The sequence below is a fragment of the Rhinopithecus bieti genome, unplaced genomic scaffold, assembly GCF_001698545.2.
Source record: "Rhinopithecus bieti isolate Rb0 unplaced genomic scaffold, ASM169854v2 scaffold_28528, whole genome shotgun sequence".
Lineage (NCBI taxonomy): Eukaryota > Metazoa > Chordata > Mammalia > Primates > Cercopithecidae > Rhinopithecus > Rhinopithecus bieti.
The window spans coordinates 546,733-569,149 of record NW_016813124.1 but is presented as its reverse complement, the minus strand read 5'-3'; the positions used below and the strand labels follow the sequence as shown (position 1 = coordinate 569,149).

The 22,417-nt window shown below is 34.4% G+C and overlaps 1 protein-coding gene across 1 annotated transcript in view; it reads right to left on the bottom strand.

The window, feature by feature from the left end:
• The window catches only part of NAALADL2 (N-acetylated alpha-linked acidic dipeptidase like 2), a 1,006,116-nt gene that overhangs the window by 603,485 nt on the left and 380,214 nt on the right, over positions 1-22,417 (bottom strand). The window contains 1 exon segment of the mRNA XM_017847705.1: positions 15,291-15,564. Within this exon segment, the coding sequence (XP_017703194.1) occupies positions 15,291-15,564 (274 nt within the window).

Sequence of the window (22,417 nt, the reverse complement as noted above, 5' to 3'; positions counted from 1 at the left end):
AAGGGAATAAAATCATGCATTTCTATTTCACATTAATTTCTCTAATATAGATAATCTTCTATTATTTTAAATATCAAACGTTTCACAAATGAAAGATTTAATCTTCAATTAGAATTTTAATTTACAAAAAAATACTTTTTTCAGATAATAAATAAAATTTGGGAGAAAATAGAGTATAATGCCAAGAAACAAAAAATGTCTACCTTATCAATAAAGAAAAATAATAAACAAATGAAAACTTTACAAACTGATCAAGCTTAACTTGCTCATATAGGCACACAAAAAATAAACAGGAATAGCTATTTCCAAACTCAATAAATAATTAACTGATTCCTATTCAGTTGTACTCTCTAAATGTCAATAATCACACTAGATAGAACAAACATTGAATCTAGACCAAAATTAGTGATATCACAAAGGTAATTCGGATAGAACTATATAAATCTGTTTGATACAATGGCTCTACACACCTTATGTCAGATAGCTATATTATTCATTGAAAATGAGATATCTATACTGTTTGGTAATAACAAAACAACTAGGCTTCCAGTGAACTATGATTGCAGTTGGTTAGAAAAATATCATACAATAATACTGTATGGATATATATTTGAATACATATTTATGTACAGATGTGGGATATGCAGATAAAGACACATAGGGACACCTTCATATATTCACACAGTGGCCACAGCAATCTTTCTGTTCTGAGTGCCAAGAACAGTTATTGGCACACAGTAGGAACTAAATAAAATAAGTGAATGAATGAATGAATGAATATGTGTATATATCCAAACAGAGAAGTTAATGCCGAAAAAGAAGAACCATAAATCACTTAATGGAGAGAGAGAGAGAGAGAGAGAGAGAGAGATTTGTATTTGGAACTTAGAGTGAGACAAGATGTGTTGATATTAGCTAGGGACTCCCTAGAAGATGGTGCAAGACAGAAAATAATAAATCAATACATAAGCTTTTTCAGTGATTGAGAGATCCAGAACCACCACCACCAAAACAAATATTTTATTGAGTACATTCTATATACCCAGCACTGTTATAGGTATTATGTATTCATTATCATCTCTAATCATGACAACAGTTCAAAGAGAAGAGATAAGTTACTGGAATCATCCCCCCTTTTTACAAATGAAGAAATCAAGGCAAGGAGATGGTAAGTAACACTTTCACAGTCACAGAGCTACTAAATAGTACAACAGTAATTCAAGGATAGACAGCCTGACTCTATAATCCGGACTCGTCTCCATATAATTTGTCATCACATCATTATCGATTCTTTGCCAAAGAGAAAGCAGGTATACTAGAGATGGCAGTAGAAGGTAAACGGAAAGGCAGGGGCCCTTTTGAGGATTAAGCAGATGGTGCAGAGCTGACTCAATAAAAACTTAGCAGTCTAACCTTGGGTTAGTAAATGAACTTTTCTGGATCTCAGTGTCCTCATTAGTGAAATGAAAGTTTTGAGATACAACAGGGAATTAGGTCATTGGGACCCAATATGGATGATAATGAAAGTCAAAATTCTTGCATGGCCTATTATGCCCTACATAATCCTCTCTTCATACTGCTCTATGACTTCATCTCTTCTACCAGGGCTGGCTTTAGAGGTTTGTGACCTGTGCAGTTGCACAGGGGTTGTGCTTTAAAAGGCTCCCTGCTTGGTTTAATGCTCTGCTGTCATTATCTTGAAATTCTTGATAATTTCTGAACAAAGCATTCTGCATTTTTATCCTATGTTGAGTCTACAAATTATGTAGCTGGTCCTGCGTATTACTCTCCACTTTCTCCCTGGCACAACTACAGTAACTAGCTGGAGTTCTATATGTCCCATAGGGTCTTGGCTTTAGCTGTTTCTTTTTGTTAGAAATACACCCTCTTTTCCGGATTCATTTGACTCATTATTTTGCCATTTTCAGGTCTTCTTTCAAATTTCAGCTATTATGGCAACTATAACCACCCTGTTCAATACTACAATCACCCCACTCCAAAACAGCACTATCAATTTGCTTTACTCTACTTTTATTTTTAGCTAGCAGGCTTCAATGTCTAACTATAACTAAATAATTAGCTAAATACATTTATTTATGTATTTTTTTATATATGTGTGTGTGTGTATGTGTACACACACATAATTTGCTTCTTTATTATGTTGATTGTCTCTTCCTTATACAATGTTTACATTTCACTAGGGCTACGATCTTTCTTCTCCTCACTGATTTATCCCAAGCACTTAAAACAGCGTGAAGTCAATAGTAAATAAATACCAGTTAAATGATTAATAGCTTTAACAGTTTATATAAGGACAAAACATTGTGTCCAAAAGAAACCTAATGTCTAACACATTACATGGTCAAAGCAAAGCAAAATTATTTATGTAATTACCAGGTAGGGAATTCCACACCCCAAAGTTCATACTCCGCATCTCCTGTAACTCTTGAGACCAAAGACTTCTGGCAAAGGCAAAACAATCACTTTTACATTCATTTCAATAGAATTAAAAATGTGAGACTCTCAGGATAGTCATATCTTTTCTCTTGCTTTCTCCTAATATTATCAATAGTAAAGATTCTTAAACACATCACAAAGTAGGCTAGATGTTTGCTTCAGGAGTACAAGATTTTGGAAAATTGCATTCCTATCTATATAGGAATGGAAAAACCACTCTGAGCAGAGCAACAGAAGAGTAACTAAAAGAAAAGCAGAATTATCATTTCCTACAATCAGCTAAACACAATAAATAAAACAGTAATTAAAATTAACTAAGTCAGGAAAATGTCCCCGGTGCAGTCCATCTGTGGGTGGCTGGGGTTCCACACTGGGGAACATTCCAGTGCCATGTTTCTTCTCCACCTTGAGGCAGCATTCACTTATTTTCATGTGTATGAAATGATTAATGCATTGAAGTCTTTCAGACTTGACATTTTCAACCAAATCAATCATTCTGAGCCTTTCTAGTTCTCTAAGATAGACTCAGAATGTACAAAATGTTTGAAAAGCCTGCTTTGACTAAAACAGTAATTTTCTACTCAAGTTCAGAAATGATAAACCCAAGCATTTCTGATAATGACAAAGTACAATACTATCACAAGTATTGCTCACCTAAAAACAAGTTTCTGCTTTAGAAATTGCCTACTATCATATGTAATCTAGCTTTGAATTTACTTCAATTAAAGTGCTTATGTTTATTAAAACTTGTAACATCACCATAATCATCCACATTTACTTCTTTCTTTCTAAAATCATTAGAACCTTAATATTGATAAAGATTTCAAAATTCAAAGATTATTAGAATTATATTAGTACTTCTGTTTTGAGTTCACTCAATGACTTTCCATCATGGTCATTATCATGAAGACCACAATGTATTGAAGCATGAAAACCAACACTGCCTTCCCCCACTCCTGTGGCAGACATAATTAAGCAATCAGCATCTTTTTAAGCTCCTTCTCAAAATAGTGCTCCAGTTAATCAAGACCAATTAGACAAGGGTTGTCACAAGAGGAGAGATATTTAAAATATTTAGTAACTAGTACAGCACAAGTTCTAGTCAGTTAAAATGGACCTCCAATCAATTAGAAGGAACACTAGCTAGTGGACTAGACTGGTGTATTCCTGCTGAATTCAGAATTAAGCATAACACACACAATCAATTTTGCTGTCTTTGTTGTAAAGAACCAGATAAAAGGGTGACTTCACAATTCTATCACTTCTTCTTTAATGCAATATGTACACTTGCTGAAAAAAATATTTGCTACAGTAATACACTGAATGCAGTGCTTGGGGCACAGTGGCTATGTTTCAATAGCACAAATAACAAAGATAAGCCAGAGTTGCTACTTGCTTTGGCATACAGTAGTTGTTTAATACATTTGCAAAATGTCTTCAGTTTTACAATCTAACATATAATACACATCCAAAGGACAAAAAAAGTTAAAACTATTGTAACAGAAACAGTTTTGTCAGGATTTCATTTCCATATTTTACATGTATAGTCTCCAAAGTCAATAGAAAAAATAATGTAAATTTAATCTAATATTTCAGGCTAGAGTAAAAAATTGTAGATTGTCAGAAAGAAAGGCAAAACTTTAAACATTTTCCAGAATTTAATAAATAGTACCTTAGAGATTATATAGCTGTTCTTTTGTATTATTTGGTCAACATTTAAAAATAAAATATAATTGGCCGTAACATCTTTCCTTTAGCTATTTATATTACACAGAGTTATTTTAAAAGCAAAAATATATCTTTTAAAAAAGAGATTATGAAAAAATATGTAGAGAAGTGGAAGCAAAAACAGGAGAAAACAATTAGGGAAGTCCAAGAAAGAGGGTATTAAAGAGATAATTATTTCTGGTAATATGTGATACACTGTATTCCAGTTTCTGAAGATAGGGAGGCCATGAGTTACAAATGGTCCCTTTCCTATTGATTACTTTCTCCTGCTGAGAGGTCAACAACAACAACAAAAAGTAAACAAACACATCAACAGTTCAGAAAGCTTTCAGTGGTGACATGCCCCAAAGACAGTAAAATAGAGGTAATGTAATAGAGGGTGATGAGTAATTAGGGGAAGTCAGGGAAGACATTGCTAAGGAGTTCACATCCAAATGATGAGAAGCCATACACAGACCTAGGGAATAACTTTTTAGACAGCAGGAAGTACATAGTCCTTGAAGGAATGAGGAACTGTACCAAATGAAACAGAAGCATCACACATACTGAGGAGTAAAACATGACTAGAAAATGTTGAAATAAAAAGTTATGCATTTTTACAGGGATGGGATTGGATAAAGATAAAATTTCAGAAAATCTATCAAAGAACGAAAGAACAACAGTTGGGTGGTAAATCTGAGCTAACGTACAGCTCAACAAGGTGACAGTATCTTGGTTGGTTGCTCAACATTTACCAAAAAGAAGACTTAGTGTTCATAGACTAAAACTGTTTGATCCCATTTGGTTGACAAATCCTAGAAATGAAAAAAGAGGTATAGAGAAAGTAAATCTAGACTAGTCTTTCTCAACATGAGAATGAATAAAATAAATTAGTGTAAAAGAGGTTAGATTTACTCCATATATATTACCATGAAAGTCCCTAATAAATGATCATGGGAGCTTCTGCAACTTTATCAGTTTTCCCATGGTTAACATATTTATTGTGTTTTCCTGAAGCAAACTAGGAATAAAACTATCATAAGACACAAAGTAAATAATCAACAACCATGCTAGCTGATTGCTCCAGAGATAAGGGTCCTAGAATGAAATTGTGAAAGTCAATCATCTCTCCTATGGTATGAGTGGAGGGCAAGGGAGAGACATGGTTGCTGTGTTGAAAGTTCAGGCAAAGGGATTGTGAGCCAGTCAGTCCCAATTGCTTGAGGAGCAGGATGGAATGTCAATAGCTATTTTGCAAAATGTTCCAGAAGCCTGAAGTATCCCAGGAAGGTCTGTATTTCAAAATAACTTGAGATAACTTTTAAAGATAACTTCCCTCTTGATTTTCCATTAGTTCTGTCGAGAAGGTAACTTAATCTTCCCATTTCAGACCTTGAGAAACCTGAAGGAAATTCCCTGCCCCTTTAAATATTATGACTACATTTTGAGTGGCTTCTGTGGCCCGAGATGAAAGAGGTAGGGGACCAGAAGTGGGCACTGAGCACACTCTCACTTTCTACCCCATGGCAATGTTCTTGGCTCTTTCCATTCCACCCTAATATTATGACCATGCTGTAATTGGCAATCCAGTCCATTGCTTCTGGTTGAATGCTGGGCAGCTGTATGCTAGGAAAATGGTTCTTGGGGTGAAAAAAAAAGTCCTGATGTATAGCATTTGCAAATTTCTATGGTTTAAAGATTTTCACCATAATTTATTTCAAATGACCAACAGGGCATTGTTTCCTGAGGAACTGTGCGGGGAGATCATGAGAATTGGGAAAGATGCAAAAAGTTAACTAACCAGCTGAAATAATCTGGTTTGTGCTGGTGTGCACGGTGTGTGTGTGTGTGTGTGTGTGTGTGTGTGTGTGTGTCCTTCTAAAGCAGTAGAACAAAACACTAGTAGATGTTTTGGCAGGTGGTTGAAAACAGAAAACAGTTATGCATTAGAGATAGGGGTTAAAGCTTGTGCTTAGTTAGGCCTTGGTCCAAGGAGAAGTCTCCATAAAAGTAGATAATAGCAAGAAAAAGATAAGGGCAAAAGGTGGTTCATAGGAAACTCCAGCTATTAGAAAATTGAGTATAGAATGTGTGTGTGTGTGTGTGTGTGTGTGTGTGTGTGTGTGTGTGTGTGTGTTGTGGAAAGGATTAAACCATACAGAACTGTTATGGCATGATATAAAAAAGAAAAGAAAATAAATACTTAAACATTTATGTCCCCTGTGCTAAACATTTTACTAAGCAGATTGAATCAATTGTCCTAGTCTATCTACAGAACATTAATATTCGGTAGATATTTTTATAGATGAGGAAACTGGAGATTAGATATTTAAATAATTTGCTAGTTTTTATAGCAGCATCAAGCCAAGCAATTTTAAATGCCAGTTTCTCTTATTATATTGCCAGCTGCATGCAGCAGGGTCCAAGGCTTTCTTATTTACCACTGTGTCCCCTGAGATTAATGTATAAAAAATACTCAGGATGTATTTGCTGAAAGTTGAATGTTTCTTGTTATATTAGTGAGACCCAGCTGGCTATATTCTACATTAGGCAGTTAATCTTTTAGTATCAGATTAAAATATAAGGAATAACAAATTAATAATCACGGGGCACTTTATTTAATAGATGATACTCAACTTATTAAGGTAAGTGTATCGAAGGAGTTGCAAATTAATTCAAGAAAATTCTTCCTGGAGACTATGAAACTAATATGACAGCATTTTCCTGGATTAATGTGTTGAAACACTGCATAAACCTAAGAACCAACTTTTCCACAGATCTCTCTAGTTCTGAAAAGACTGAATTTGCAGCATCTGCTGAAATGAAGTAAGTCTTATTTGAAACAAAATACTTAAATACAAGCATTTTATATAAATTAAAACATACATCTGATAAGAAAATTACATTATCACTTAACTTTGCAAGTAGTGTGCCTAAATCAAATCAGAAATAAAAATGAAAACACTGCACTTTTCTGCCAAATAGTAATTACAGGGATTAAAATCTTTAGAAATAACTTTTAGTCAAATTAAAATCTGCATCCAAATACTTTCTCACTAAAAATGTCACGTGTTGTAATGAAGTAGGGAAAATAGTCCACTGCACTTACCCACTTAGCTGAATTTAGCTACCTTTTCTTTAAAGCTATAATTCGTAAAATAGGCTTTTGTTCTCTTTCACGGGTAGAAAATGTACTCTCTGTAACAAATATTTAACTATGTACAATATGTTGTGTTAGATCAAGTTTTTTTGAAAATGCTCCTGTCTAAATTTTAAATACAGGGAAAATATATATCTTCTTAAATATGTAGAAACTAACCCCACGGTTATTATTCTCAAATATGAGAGAAGCAATTATGGGCTGAGTACGGTGGCTCATGCCTGTAATCGAGCACTTTGGGAGGCTGAGGTGGGTGGATCCCCTAAGGTCAGGCGTTCCAGACCAGCCTGGTGAACATGTTGAAACCCCATCCCTACTAAAAATACAAAAATTAGCTGGGCACGGTGGCGCATGCCTGTAGTCCCAGCTACTGGGGAGGCTCTGGCAGGAGAATTGCTTGAAGCAGGGAGGCAGAGGTTACAGTGACCCAAGGTTGTACCACTGCACTGCAGCCTAGGCAAAACTCTGTCTCAATAAAATAAAATAAAATAAAATAAAATAAAATAAAATAAAATAAAATAAAATAAAATAAAATGAATTTTTAAAAAAAATTACAGAAGCAATTATGGAATTGTTATGTTAACTTAGTTGGTTAGTGAACAGAGCTCATGAAATGAGAAATAGAAGGTCATACTGGGCCAAGGGACTTTATGCAGATTAAAAAAAAATAACAATAACAGCTGCATTCACAGTCATTTATCTCACACTTGTGCACTATTGCCAAAAGATGGATTTTACAAAAGAAAAATAAGGGAGACTGATAATATGCAAAGCCACTGTCACCATTTGAAAACTTCAAAGCTGGGTTGGGCATGGTGGCTCATACCTGTAATCCCAGCAGTTTGTGAGGTCAAGGCAGATGGATCACCTGAGGTTGGGAGTTTGAGTTCGAGAACAGCCTGACCAACATGGAGAAATCCCATCTCTATTAAAAATACAAAATTAGTGGGGCATGGTGGCAAATGCCTGTAATCCCAGCTACTCAGGAGGCTGAGCCAGGAGAATCGCTTGAACCCGGGAGGCAGAGGTTGCAGTGAGCTGAGATCGCGCCATTACACTCCAACCTGGGCAACAGAGAGAAACTCCATCTCAAAACAAAACAAAACAAAACAAAACAAAATAAAACAAAACAAAAAAACTTGGAAGCTCACATTTCTTTGTTGGTGAGATAGTTGCTTCATCTTACCATCCAGAAAACAAAAGTTTAAGTACTACAGCTCCATTCCACTTCCCTAGCTCACTGATATTGTTCTCTACAACAGCAATCATTCAGAGCCAAATACATATAGCTCTGCCTTTTGCCATAATGTTGATAATTTTGCTTTTCTTTGAAAATATTCAAAATACAAGAGAAAGACCAAGTGTTTCTAGCTATGAGAAAATAGGCATCTGACTGCAAGGATTCCATGCATTGTTTATATTTTTTTCACTTTAAGACTTTCTGAGAAAATATTTGATACAGTGTTCAGATTTCATACGTTAAGGCACTACAAATTGATATTTTACACATAAAGACAAGCAATGCTTTTCAGGTCCAACTCAACATGATTTATCATTCTGCATTCAGGAATAAAACATTTCATTTGTGATTTTTTTGAGCTTTCAATTTTAATTAAACATATGATCAGGGCATTATGTACAGTTTATTTTTATTCATACTGGCATAGGCATTTTCTTCCCTAATGATTTGTATTTGTCATGTTAAACAGAAGACAGGAAGATTATATTTAGATAATGTGATAAATACAATAAAAGTCTGTTCTTTCAAATCTTGATATATTGTTCTGGTGTTCTGGTAGTTTCTTAATTTCTCCCATTTAAATGTGTCCACTTTCTACAGGATAATAATAGCTAACATTGATAGAGTACTAACTGCCAGGCTCTTTACATGGCTTATTTCATTTATTCCCCACAAAAACCATTAAAGTTACTATTACTATTCCCCTTATATGAATGAGAACACTGAATCCTAGAGAATTGACCTGACCACCCCACATTTGCACACCTATTAAGAAGGGATGCTAGTCTGGGCTGTTGAACTCTGCTCTCTGTGGAATAGGGTAGTGACACATATCTTCATAATAATAGAGCTTCTGTACAGTTAATGAGTTTTTAAAAATAAGTTTCTCTATAAAACTGCATTATTTGGCTTATCTTTCAGATATAAAAGTAAAGCTTTACAGAAGGAAAAGATACAAAATCCATAAAATGTATGTAAATTAGAAAAATCTCCTGCTCAGCAACAACACGGCAGAACCAATCTGACCAACGTATAGCAAATATTAATATGTGATTTAGTTTTCTGCATCTGCCAGGGTTTCACAAAGGACAAAAGAAATAATTGCATAGAAATTGCATAAAAGTCGTATGTTCTATTTATAAAATTGACTAGATATTTTCAGCACTCACTACCAATGTCTTTAACTCCATGATAATATTATAGTTGATATTTACCCTTTAATAAAAATATAAATCACTGTTTATTCCCTGAAGCTAATCTTACACATGCTAAATTATTTATGTCTCCATTTTATTATGTATTTTGCATCTGACAGGACAACTTTCCTTAGGACCCTTTTACTGACCCACCTGTCATTATGATGGCGTAAACAATGTCACCTTTCTAGTGCACGATGAATTACAAAGAAGTTGTAAAGTACACCATCCATCATGCTGGCACTAAGTAGGTTTTTGAAGTAGATCTCAGATATCAGAAATGCTGTTTAGATGGTTACCAGAAAGCACAAATTGGAAGCTTATACAAAACGGTCCTATGATGAATGGACATGACAGCTCTTCAAAGAAAAGGGGCACTCCTCTTCTACAAATAACCTTGTCAAAAGCAAAAAGTTGTGGCAAGCTTTGCCGGCAGTCAGACTAGAATAATTTCAGAACTTGTTAATGTCTCTGCCAGATAGAAATTCATGCAAACACAATGGACTCAAAATCAAAAAGGAGCATGCCTGAATCCTCAGCAGCAACCACTCAAGCTTGATTTGAATTAGGGAATGATTTAAAGTGATACAGAGAAATCACCATCGATTTAGCTATTAGAATATGTGAGTTTCAGTAATATACCTAAAACAGGAGTATAAAATATGTGCAGGTATTCTATATGCATATATAATATCCACCTAGAAGTTGCTTTTGAAAATTATAACAATACTGATATGAGTTTTAAAAAAGAGTATCAACAGCACATGCTTTCTTGATACAGATATTTAAATCAATATGTATTTAGTATAATAGATTTGCATTATTAATACAATCTTAAAACAGTGACTATCTAATTTGCATAATTAATTTCTCAAATTATGTTCTTCAAATATAAGGTGTTAGTTTTATCCATATTGCATTTTGTTTCCTTTAACAATCCCTTTTGTTTAGGCCAAATATTTCAAACACGGAGTGTATTTCTACATCTACAGTTAACTTTATTTTCTCCTTTTAACAGTTGCATAAAAGCTTTTTTCTGGCGGGCGCCGGGGTGGGCTTCAGCTGTCAATCCCAGCACTCTCGCGCGAGGCCGAGACGGGCGGACTCACGGTCAGGAGATCGAGACCATCCTGGCTAACACGGTGAAACCTCCGTCTCTATAACAAAATGACAGAAACTAGCCGGGCGAGGGTGGGGCGGGCGCCTGTATCCAGCTCCTCGGGAGCTGGCGGAGAATGGCGGTAAACCCGGGGGCGGAGCTGCAGTGAGCTGAGATCCGGCCACCTGCCTCCAGCCTGGGCGACAGAGCGAACACTTCCGTCTCAAAATAAATAAATAAATAATAAATAATACAATACCATAAATACGACAAAAACAAAAAACAAAAAGGCTTTTTTCTTTTTAACTCTTCTTTAAAAAAGGCAGTTTTAATACACTTACAAATGGTGGGAGGATACTACATAAGGACTTAGAACTATGGATATGTGGAAAACTTCATAAATCTGCAATAGAGGTTGATTTTCTTTTATGTGAAATACAAGGAAATTTAAAAACTTATAACTGTTAAGATAAACATGTAGAAAACTCTCAGAGATATGGTTACACAGGGACATTAAAAAAAAAACAAAACAAAACCCAGTTCCACTAGCAAAACAAAAAGATAATTAACTTTGTAAAAAATAAATGAGTACTCTTTCATAGTGAACAGATAAAACCACTGGTTGGTTATCTTAAGTTTTTCATTTTTAAATTGGCTCTTTCAATACAACGTCAAATCCTTAGAAATAGGTGTTCATTGCCTTAACTGTGAAAGACAGAGACACGCAAGAAAGTATTACTGAACCCTATCTTCTCCCGATTGTCCCGAATGCTGTAATAGAAATTGTCATACAACAAACCCAGTAAACAACACAAAAGGCCATTGTTATAGACACACACACATGCATTAGTTTGAAAGTTAAAATATATTGTTTTTAAGTAAACTGGTTTCTTCTTTTGTGTCCTATCTTGACAAGAAAAAATAAGTGAAAAAGAAAAAATAAAGAAGAGGAAAGAACCACATACATTTGGATAAGAAAAACAACTGTTTCAATTAAAGGGATCTAAAAAGACAGCTACTGAAGATATCGAACATATAACCAAAATGCTGAGAATACAACTAATCTTCCCTTATAACTTATAATTCTAAATGAGAGAGGGAGGGGCTGAGGTGGAGAACACCATCGGTATCCTTAGAATTCACATTTCTAGTTTCTAAGGTCTGATGATTTGAAATTGTCAAGGAAATAAAAATGGTACTCAAGTAAAATTTATGGAGGCTAACTTAACCTTCACAAACAATGACTGCTAAATTTGAAAAAGATATTAAAATACTTCAGGTCTGAATACATTTTAATTTTAATAAAATCGTAATTATAGGGTCCTTATAAACTAATCAACCAGTGACTGCTTGGAATTTGGTGTAGTCTAAAAATATCTAGAAGAAAGGGAATAGGCTCAGTTTTTTAAAGTAAGAAGGTTGAAGCTATGGGATTTTGCAAATTCACATTTTTAACTTATTTCTTAAAATATTAAACCTCTACATATTAGTAATATTACATATATTTTAAACTAAAAAATTATTTTACATTAAAAATGAGATGACATTCAGTTGTGTGAAGGAGTCTAACAATGGACACTAAATAGCCAAAAATTTATTACTCTTACACACTTCTTGAATGCGGGACACTTGAAGGTGAGGCTATCTAATTGTAGAAGTGTGAAAGAATAAAGAAAATAACGGGTGAAAAATATTTACATATCCATCCTACAGCATCATCGGTTAAAATGAAGGGGGTGATGAACATTTTTGCGATTCAGCCTAGTCTTTTACAAAATATAAAAAGCAAACATATAATTACCTCTAATACTCTCTGTCCAATATCTGCACAAATATCATAGGAAAGTGGATTTGCCCAATATTGGAACTCTAGGGCCGGCCAAACAGATTCTTCCAAGTGATCTTCTCCCTGACATTTTTCCCTCCACCACCACCTCCATTATTATGAGGGTTTGCTGGTGGTGAGTATGAATCAGAAATTAGAAGTATACAATATCTGTTAATATCTACCACCCCACCCCGCCCCCCCCCTTTTTTTTTTTTTTTTTTTTTTTTTTTTTTTTTTTTTTTTGAGAAGGATTTTCGCTCTTGTTGCCCAGGTTGCAGTGCAATGGCACGATCTCGGCTCACTGCAACCTCCGCCTCCCGTGCTCAAGCGATTCTCCTGCCTCAGCCTCAGGAGTAGCTGGGATTACAGGGGCCCGCCACCGGGACGGCTAATTTTTTGTACTTTTTTTAGTACAGACAGGGTTTCACCATGTTGGTCAGGATCTTCTCAAACTCCTAATCTCAGGTGATCCACCTGCATCGGCCTCCGAAACTGCTGGGATTACGGCCTCCCCAAAGAGCTGGGATTACAGGCGTGAGCCACCGCTCCCGGCCAATATCCCTTTTAAACCAAGGTAAACAAATTGTTACTGAAGGGTTCCTCTCCCATCTCTCCCTTGTAATGCAGTAAGTCCCGAGTATAAAGGAGTAAGAGAAATTTAATTTTCCAGATCCAGTGAATCTCCCCATCATACAGTAAGACCAACATACACATGCTCCCATAAGGAGCTCTGGGAAGCTGCACAATGATAGGATATCTCTTTCCTTGGTCTGGGTGGAAACTGCATAATAATATGAAAGTGCAGGAGCGTTGAGGGAGGGTTTTTGTGGTGAAACCATATCTAAGGAATTTATTTAATGTTATTCTACTTTCAATCCACTGGGCCCAGTGGGTTATTACAGACAGCCATGCTAAGGAAATAAGGATGCAAGCTATAGTTTCATGAGTTTTGCATATCTCCTTCTTCAAGGAATAATCAATGTTCACCAGCGGAAATTGAAAAGCAAGGAGATGGGGAAGATTCCAAGGACCCACTCAAGTTCCTGGTGTTTTTGTGAATGTTCTGTGTTTTAGACATGCTTTTGTTTAGGGGAAGGCATGACCTGAGCAAATTGGGAAAAAGAAGAGGTTGAAAATGCATATGGCTTAGGCAGAGTTAGGAGTTTTAGAGAAAATACCAGGGTAACTTTTAGAGTCTTGGCTTAAGGCCGAAGCTTCTGAAAGAGTGACAGTTGCCTTCCTCTATTTTTATTAATATATAGGTGTGTTACCATTATTACCTACCAGAAAGAGCATAATATTAATCAAATCAAATTACATGAGTCCTACAGTAGAAATACTGCAGACATTTACTATTATATTAAAATTTAATTAATGGTAAGACTTTTCAAGGTAGTAGTAGTTATATGCAGCTCTTTGGCTAAAAGTCAAAGTATGATATACACAGAATAGAAACGATGCTGGACTGCCAGAAAATCCGCCTCTCACTCCCACTCCCCCAAAATCTATTAGGAATGAGCACTTACTGTTATTATTTCAAGTATTTATGCAAAGTAATTTAAAATGATTTAAACATCCCATATATTAATCAAATTTAATAATAAGTTAGATTCTGAAACATTTGTGCTATTAACAACAGTCAGAAAAATAACATTATTTCATTGGTATTAAATGAGGCAATATACAGTTTGATTTAAAAAAAAAAAAAACTAAGTGTATTTTTTCAAATTACCCTTTTACATAGAGTTAGAAAACTTGCCCATATAAAAGAAATTATTGACCAAATTACACGTTATATCTACCTTGTATATTGTTCTTACTATAGGCTATGCTCTATCATCCTAGATTTACATATATTAATATTTTCTCACAACAATCTTATGAGTTGGAATTATTATTGACTCCAATACAGAGATGAGGAAATCAGCCCCAGTTTCCTCCCCACAGTTAAGTAACGGTGGTTAATTGGAGAGCTGAGATTTAAAACTAGTCCACGTGGCTCTACAAGCCTTGCACTTAACCACTATGCCAAAACAAAACAAAACAAAACAAAACAAAACAAAACAAAACAAAAACACTGCATCATAAATCTGCTGACCCAGAAAAGATGAAGAAATAATACACACCTGGCTTCTTATCGCATATGTTTTTCATCATGAAAGCAGGGGCGTTGTGTTTCAAATCTTAAATGTGTTAATAATCATATCAATTTTCCACTTAATTTCTTTTGTGTGTACAGAATCTCAAAACACAACCCTCTCCATTTCTTTCCCTTTCTGTATATCAGTGTATTAAATTTTGCCTCTTCAAAGCCGTAGAATGAAATAGACTTGCACTGTATCGACAGAGCAAAATGTGAATGACTCAGTCACACATTCGACACCTTTGAATTAAATTTTTCTAACATGTTTTCACTTTAAAAATATGACAAGAAAAGGGTCAGAAAGGCCACATCGTCCTTCTCTTTCCTGGCACCTCCACATTGAGAAGATTTAATGGTTACTTTTGTATGTTGCATCTTGCCAGTTAGTTCAATTTAGATGAAAGCTGTTGTTTTCTAATTCCATCTCACTGTAAATGACAGAGACAAATGGCCATATTACCTTGAGAATTCCTTTGGCAGAATAGGCTGCATATGAATAGAGCAGGTCTTGGTTGCTATCTTTTCTGGCTTCTTCACTGCAAGGCTGGCCATTAGGATGAAAGCATTGACCACTGCTGCTCAGAGTCACAGTGCTGGGAGAAGGGTCTGGCAGATTAAGCAGCACAGAGTAATTTACAAACTGTACATCTTCTAGGCCCAAAGAGGTCCACTGAGTCTGAATCTTCTTTGAAATTTCCATGTCATCTTCACTTTTATACAGTTGTACCAAATTTCTGAAATAAATGTTTAAAGAAAAATTTGTTTAAAAGGATAATTCTTTATTCTTTTGAGATATGACTACTCAATATACGAACAATATTAATACATGTTGTGGGATACTGAAAGATAAATGAGACAGGACCCTACCACATGAAACATAAACACAAATCAAAGCAGAATGAATTAATTTCTTAAATTAAGAACTAATGGCCAATGTGGTAGCTCATGCCTGTGATCCCAGCACTTTAGGATGCTAAGGAGGGAGGGTCGCTTAAGCACAGGACTAGCCAGGGCAACATAGCGACACTCTCTGTCTACAAAACATTAAAAAATAAATTAGCTGGATGTCCTGGTATGCATCTGTGGGAGATGAGGTGGAATAATCACTTGAGCCTGGGAGTTGGAGGCTGCAGTGAGCTAGGATGGCACCAATGCACTCCTGCTTTGTCAACAGAGTGAGACTCTTTCCAAAGAAAAACAAACAAACAAACAAACAAAAAGAAAAAACAAAAAACCCACTAATACAGCTCTATGGCATTGCAGAGAAGAGTGATATTAATCCCTACTAGATCTTCTATTAGTTCTGATCCTTCTATCAACATCAACATTATCCACTTAAAAGTCAGTCCCAAAATCTTGGTGTCATTCCAGTTGAGACATTTCTTTGTTGTAGTTAAGGTGATTTCATGTAAAATGATATGATTGACATATAGTTATTGCTATTTAAAATAATACAGAGAGAGCTCTTTAGATACAAATTTTATGCCAAATTACATGATGCTATGAGCACGGTTTTCAATAAAATCAAAACAAAAACACAGATTGCCAAACCAATATGAAACTGTTTGTGTTGTACTTTCTGTACTTTGTATATTTATTCCTATACCTATCCCATAATCCAGTGACACTATTTTTGCTTATGACGTACTAGAAACAAGAAAAAAATCTGTTAAAAATTTGTGTATAGTACCTAGAACAGAATCAGACATGAGAACTTAATAAAATAATTTAATCCAGATAGTTTTTTTTCAGTTTCATGGCTGAAATATTAATAAAAAGGGACCAAAAAGGAATAATTTCCTTTTGGGGAAAAAAATGTACCTTCTTAAAAGAATCTTATTGCTATCCAAGCTATTATCTAAGTGTTTATCATGATATTATTGTTATGTTTGCCCATCACATTATTTTTCTCACTTATTTCCTCCAGGACTCTGTTTATTTAACAACTCCTAAACTGTGTTATTCAACCTATGGCCCATGGGCTGCATGTGGCTACAGGACAGCGCTGAAAGTGGCCCAACACAAATTCGTAAGCTTTCTTTTTTTTTTTTTTTTTTTTTTTTTTTTTTTTTTTTTTATTTTTTTTTAAGTTCTAGGGTACATGTGCATAACATGTAGGTTTGTTACATATGTATACTGGTGCCATGTTGGTGTGCTGCACCCATCAACTCGTCAGCACCCATCAATTCATCATTTATATCAGGTATAACTCCCAATGCAATCCCTACCCCCCCCTTAATAGGCCCCGGTGTGTGATGTTCCCCTTCCCAAGTCCAAGTGATCTCATTGTTCAGTTCCCACCTATGAGTGAGAACATGCGGTGTTTGGTTTTCTGTTCTTGTGATAGTTTGCTAAGAATGATGGTTTCCAGCTGCATCCATGTCCCTACAAAGGACGCAAACTCATCCTTTTTTATGGCTGCATAGTATTCCATGGTGTATATGTGCCACATTTTCTTAATCCAGTCTGTCACAGATGGACATTTGGGTTGATTCCAAGTCTTTGCTATTGTGAATAGTGCCGCAATAAACATACGTGTGCATGTGTCTTTGTAGTAGAATAATTTATAATCCTTTGGGTATATACCCAGTAGTGGGATGGCTGGGTCATATGGTACATCTAGTTCTAGATCCTTGAGGAATTGCCATACTGTTTTCCATAATGGTTGAACTAGTTTACAATCCCACCAACAGTGTAAAAGTGTTCCTATTTCTCCACATCCTCTCCAACACCTGTTGTTTCCTGACTTTTTAATGATTGCCATTCTAACTGGTGTGAGACATTATGAGACTTTTTAAAAAGATTTTTTATTTTTATTTTTATTTTTTTTTTAGCTTATCAGCTATTGTTAGTGTTAATGTATTTTATTGTGTGGCCCAGCACAATTAGTGTTCTTCCAATGTGGCCCATGAAAGCCAAAAGATTGGACACCCCTGCAACAGTACATGCCTAGAAAAGAAATAAGAAGCAGACATAATAGTGGTAAGAAAGCATTACAAGAGATAAAAGGTAAGTCTGAGGCCAGAGCTTAGAAGCTGGCCTACACAGGAAGATGCAATAAAAACAGTTTCTCAGTTATCTCCTATCTTTGTGAAGCTACTCCTATTCATGCTTTCTTCCCTCTTCTTTTCTTTTCTTTTCTTTCTTTTTTTTTTTTTAATATCTACTTGGACCAGTCAATAGTGCCACCTAAATTTTATGGAAGAGCTGGTGAGAAGAATTATATTGTTTTTCATTACCAGTAAGAGGGATCTGTCTTCCACCTTGTTTTGTTGTTGTTACTTTATCTGTTCTCTACCTTTTCCTACCCTCTTTCTCCATTGCTATTGCATTCTCTCTGTATTTTGGGGATGGGGCAGGCAAATTGAGTTAAAACAACACTATTTGACGGGAAAGTCATTTACAAAGGTGCATCAATAATGTTCTGTTAAAATCCATATAAAATGAGGTTTCAAAATATATATTTTATTTATACAAACATAGCAATATATCGTTAACACTGACAGACAAAGAGAAAAAAAAATGTGAAGACTGCTTTATATTTTGTTTGCTCCCCTACACAGTTAATTGATGAACATAAATCCACCAGGGAATGTGCAAGATGTTTAATCTGCCATTCCTTTTGTTGGTCTCAGTTGCTTTATGGTGCAAGCAACTGAAAACATTGTGTGTTATACCATAAGGGCCACCAAAGGCAAATGAAATATTTCTTTTGGGGCTCAACTGAAGAATTAATAATTTGTACCAATTGTGGAGGATTTCTAAATATTTTTCAGTACTAAGCTAAAATCAATGAGTGAAAAAATGTATACCGTCTTTACTTCACTTTTAATTTATAGGATATGTACTTTACAACATCATTTTTAATAATATGAAATAATTTAAACATATACGGAATATAGAGCATATACAATTACAAAGAGTAGTCAAAGCAACCACCCTGGTTATGAAGTAGAAGATCGCTAGTTTTTGTCTTCTCTTTTTATTTGCAATGTATTGCCTTATGATAAACAAAAGTTTATAATTTTAATGCACAGAGCTTTTAATATAATTGTTTTCACATTTTCTGATGTGCTTAAGAAATCCTCAATGCTGTGGTCATAAAGTTATTCTCATTTTTTTCCTAAAAGTTTGAAGAAGTTGTTTTTCACATTTCAGTGTTTACTTGGAGAACATGTGTGTATATGTGTGCAGGTATGTGGTAGGAGGCAGGAATCCAGTTTCACTTTTTCCAACATGAGTCGTAGTACCCCTTGTCAATATGCCCCATTAATGTACAATGATAACTCTGTCGTATATGAGTTACCATATGTGTTTGGGTGTGTCTGCGTTCCCAAATCAATTCAATTTGTCTTTTTCTTCCATCTCCATAATAATGTGCTGTTGTCATTATTACAACTTTATTATAGGTCTTAATATCCAGAATGGGCAAGTCACACTACTAGTTCATCAGGAAATCTTAAATTATTTTTCTTTTCTCTTCCATATGAATATTGAAATGAGCTCAGTAATTTCCATGCCAACATTGTGACTGGAATCACATTGAGACTAAAGATCACTTTGGGAAGAAATGCCATCCTTATAATAATATAAAAATAAATCCTTAATATTATTGCTATAGTCTGAATGTTTATTCATATATTGAAATCCTAACCCCCAAGGTGATAGTATTAAGAGATTGGGGTCTTTGGGAGGTGATTATATTATATTATCTTTCCATCATGTGAAGACACAGCTAAAAAGCACCATCTGGGAGGGAGCAGGCCCTTACCAGATACCATAGGCACTTTGATCTTGAACTTCCCAGCCTCCAGAATTGTAAGAAGTAAATGTCTGTTGTTTACTAGTTATCTAATCTAAGGCATTTTGTTATAGCAGCCTGAACAAATTAAGACAATGGTTAAGTGTCTGGTCAATGTTAACATAAAAGTATGTTTTAAAATTAAAATATTTCCCATTGTTGGTGTAGAGGAATACTATTCAGTTGTCCTATAAAGTAATCTTGCTACACTCTCTTTTTAATTATAATAATTTTCTTCCTTTTTTCTACTTAAAAAAATTATATCACATGCAAAATAATTAAGATTTTATTATATCCCTTCTAGTTATTTAGAGATTTAACTTTTTTTTTGGTTTACTGCACAGACTCCAGAAAATATTTAAAGAAGTATTAATAATGTGTGATGGTAGGCATCCATGTTGTAATGTGTATATCGGGTTAAAGATATTCCTTCCATTCTCATGTTGTTAATAGATGTTTTATGAACGGATATTCAATTTTGTCAGAAATTCCGATACATTTATTAAGACAATTGTATGTTTTATTTCTTTAATTTGGTGGATTACATTAGATTTTTAAAATATTAAACTTGCATTCCTAAAATAAGCTAGACTAATAGAATGAATTATAATTTTAGTTATCATGTGATGCATTTTACAAATATTTTATTTATTATTTTCACATCCATTTTAAAAGTAAATTTGGTATGTAATGTTCCTTTCAGCTATCACTTCTGATTTTGATTTGTAATATACAAATCACACAAAAAGAGATAGCAAGCGTTCCTTCTTGATCGGCTCTCTAGAAGAGGTTGGATATTATTCGAATTTTAAAAGAGAAACTTTTCTTAAACTAAAATTGTCTGTACCTGATATTCCTACTATGGAAGAACTATGAACTGCTGATTTAATGATTTTAATATAAAAATTTAAAAAAAATGTATTCTTTGAATCACAGCTCTTTCATTGGGCTCCGTGCTACCTTACATTAATTTTCTAATTTCTAGGTTTCTGGTTTCATCATATGCCACAGTACTCTTCCTCGAGTTTTTTTTTTTTTCCCCCCTTGGGAATTTCTCTTATGATTCTGTCACCTCAGGATAGTAGTCCTTCAAAGTACTTACGTAATAATGTATTCAGCATATATGCATTTTTCAGAATATCTATTAAAAATTACTCAAAACGGAAATGCACTAACTTGAGCACCTAACACCTAAGACATGATTTCTTTGTAGGTATTGATTGCTACTCCCACAATATCCAAGGCGGAAAAGTAGTTAAGAATTATGACCCAACCTGTTTCTTCCACAGACTTTCATAATGGAATAGATACTTGTTCAAAATTGATTGAGGTGATACCATTTGGCACATTATCTCACCAAATAGAGATTAGATTATTCAACTCTCCTATACTCTAGTTGTTGACTGGATTCAAGGGAATATGAGCTTATCTTTACAGAAACCTAAAAAATACAAGTATATCAATACAAAAAATGCATACTAAAAGATGATAGCAAAATTTTTGGACACACATGATTGTAGAAATACTGGTGTCTAGAAAATATGATTTCTTTCTAAACAGTGGCAACATTTCAAATACTTAATCATAAGTTAAAAAATAACTCTTAAATTGTAGTCTTCTTAAGATTACTTTTAAGTTCTCATGTCTTTTAAAATTTTATTTTAAATTTATCAAGTTTATTGTATATGCTTCTCTTGTTTAAGAAAATGATTTCAAGAGATCATATGAGTTCATAGTTCTAAAATTATGTAATTTTTAAATTGCTTTAAATCAGCCTTCATCAACACAGTCTTATGGTTGCAAATGGTTGAGTCAAAGGATTATATTTATTAACAATATGAAATCATTTAGAATGTTAAAATAAATAGATTTTATTGAGAATGTCAACAGTTTATTATACCTTTTTTCCCCACAATAAATGTTTCAGGATTTATGGTGAATCACTCTGCTATAATTAAGTAGTTTTCTGTATTAAATGAGAAATTCTATTAAAGAATTAACTGCAATATAATCTAAGTTTACTAATTTCAGAGAAAGCTGCAAAAATAGAAGTGTATAATCTAAAATCACAAGGTATTTATTTGACAGAGAGTTTTACTGTGGTTTAATTTTTAAAATAAGGGTTTCCATGGGCCAGTAGTTTTGGCAGGCAGCATAATGAACTGTCATGCCTGAGACTTGAATTTGTAAGTAACTTTGGCATTAATGTTCCATTGGCCAATGGAGATTGAAATGGGAGAATTTTGGCTTTCATAGACAAAATTCTGTTTATATCAATGTTCAACACCTGCTACTGTATGAGTCACAGAGCAACAGTGATGTCAGAATTGGAGGAAGCCATGCATGTAGTATTCCTAACACCAGGTTGAATGCCAAGAGTATACTGTAAATGAATGGGGAAAGAAAACATCTAAAGAAAGATTAACTAGCAGTACACATGGAAAAAATCAGCACATTTATTAATGCCCACTAACATTTTCTTATGTGTATTTACAATAACATATGCAGATACTCATACTATATCGGGTGATATTTCGAATATAGTATTAAAAAGGCAAACATTTCATTAGGTTGTTATATGAATTGGTATCCAATGTAGTAAAATTCTGTGAATCATGTACTATATGTGTGTGATGAATTTAAAGACTATACAGGATGAAATTACCTTTTAATCTCATAATTTTGCTTTGGAAATATTAAAACAGATGACAAACTGTAACAAACATAGCAGCAAGGAATTAAATGGTTGAGAGGGAAAGACAGCATCCCGTAACCTTCCCTTGCAA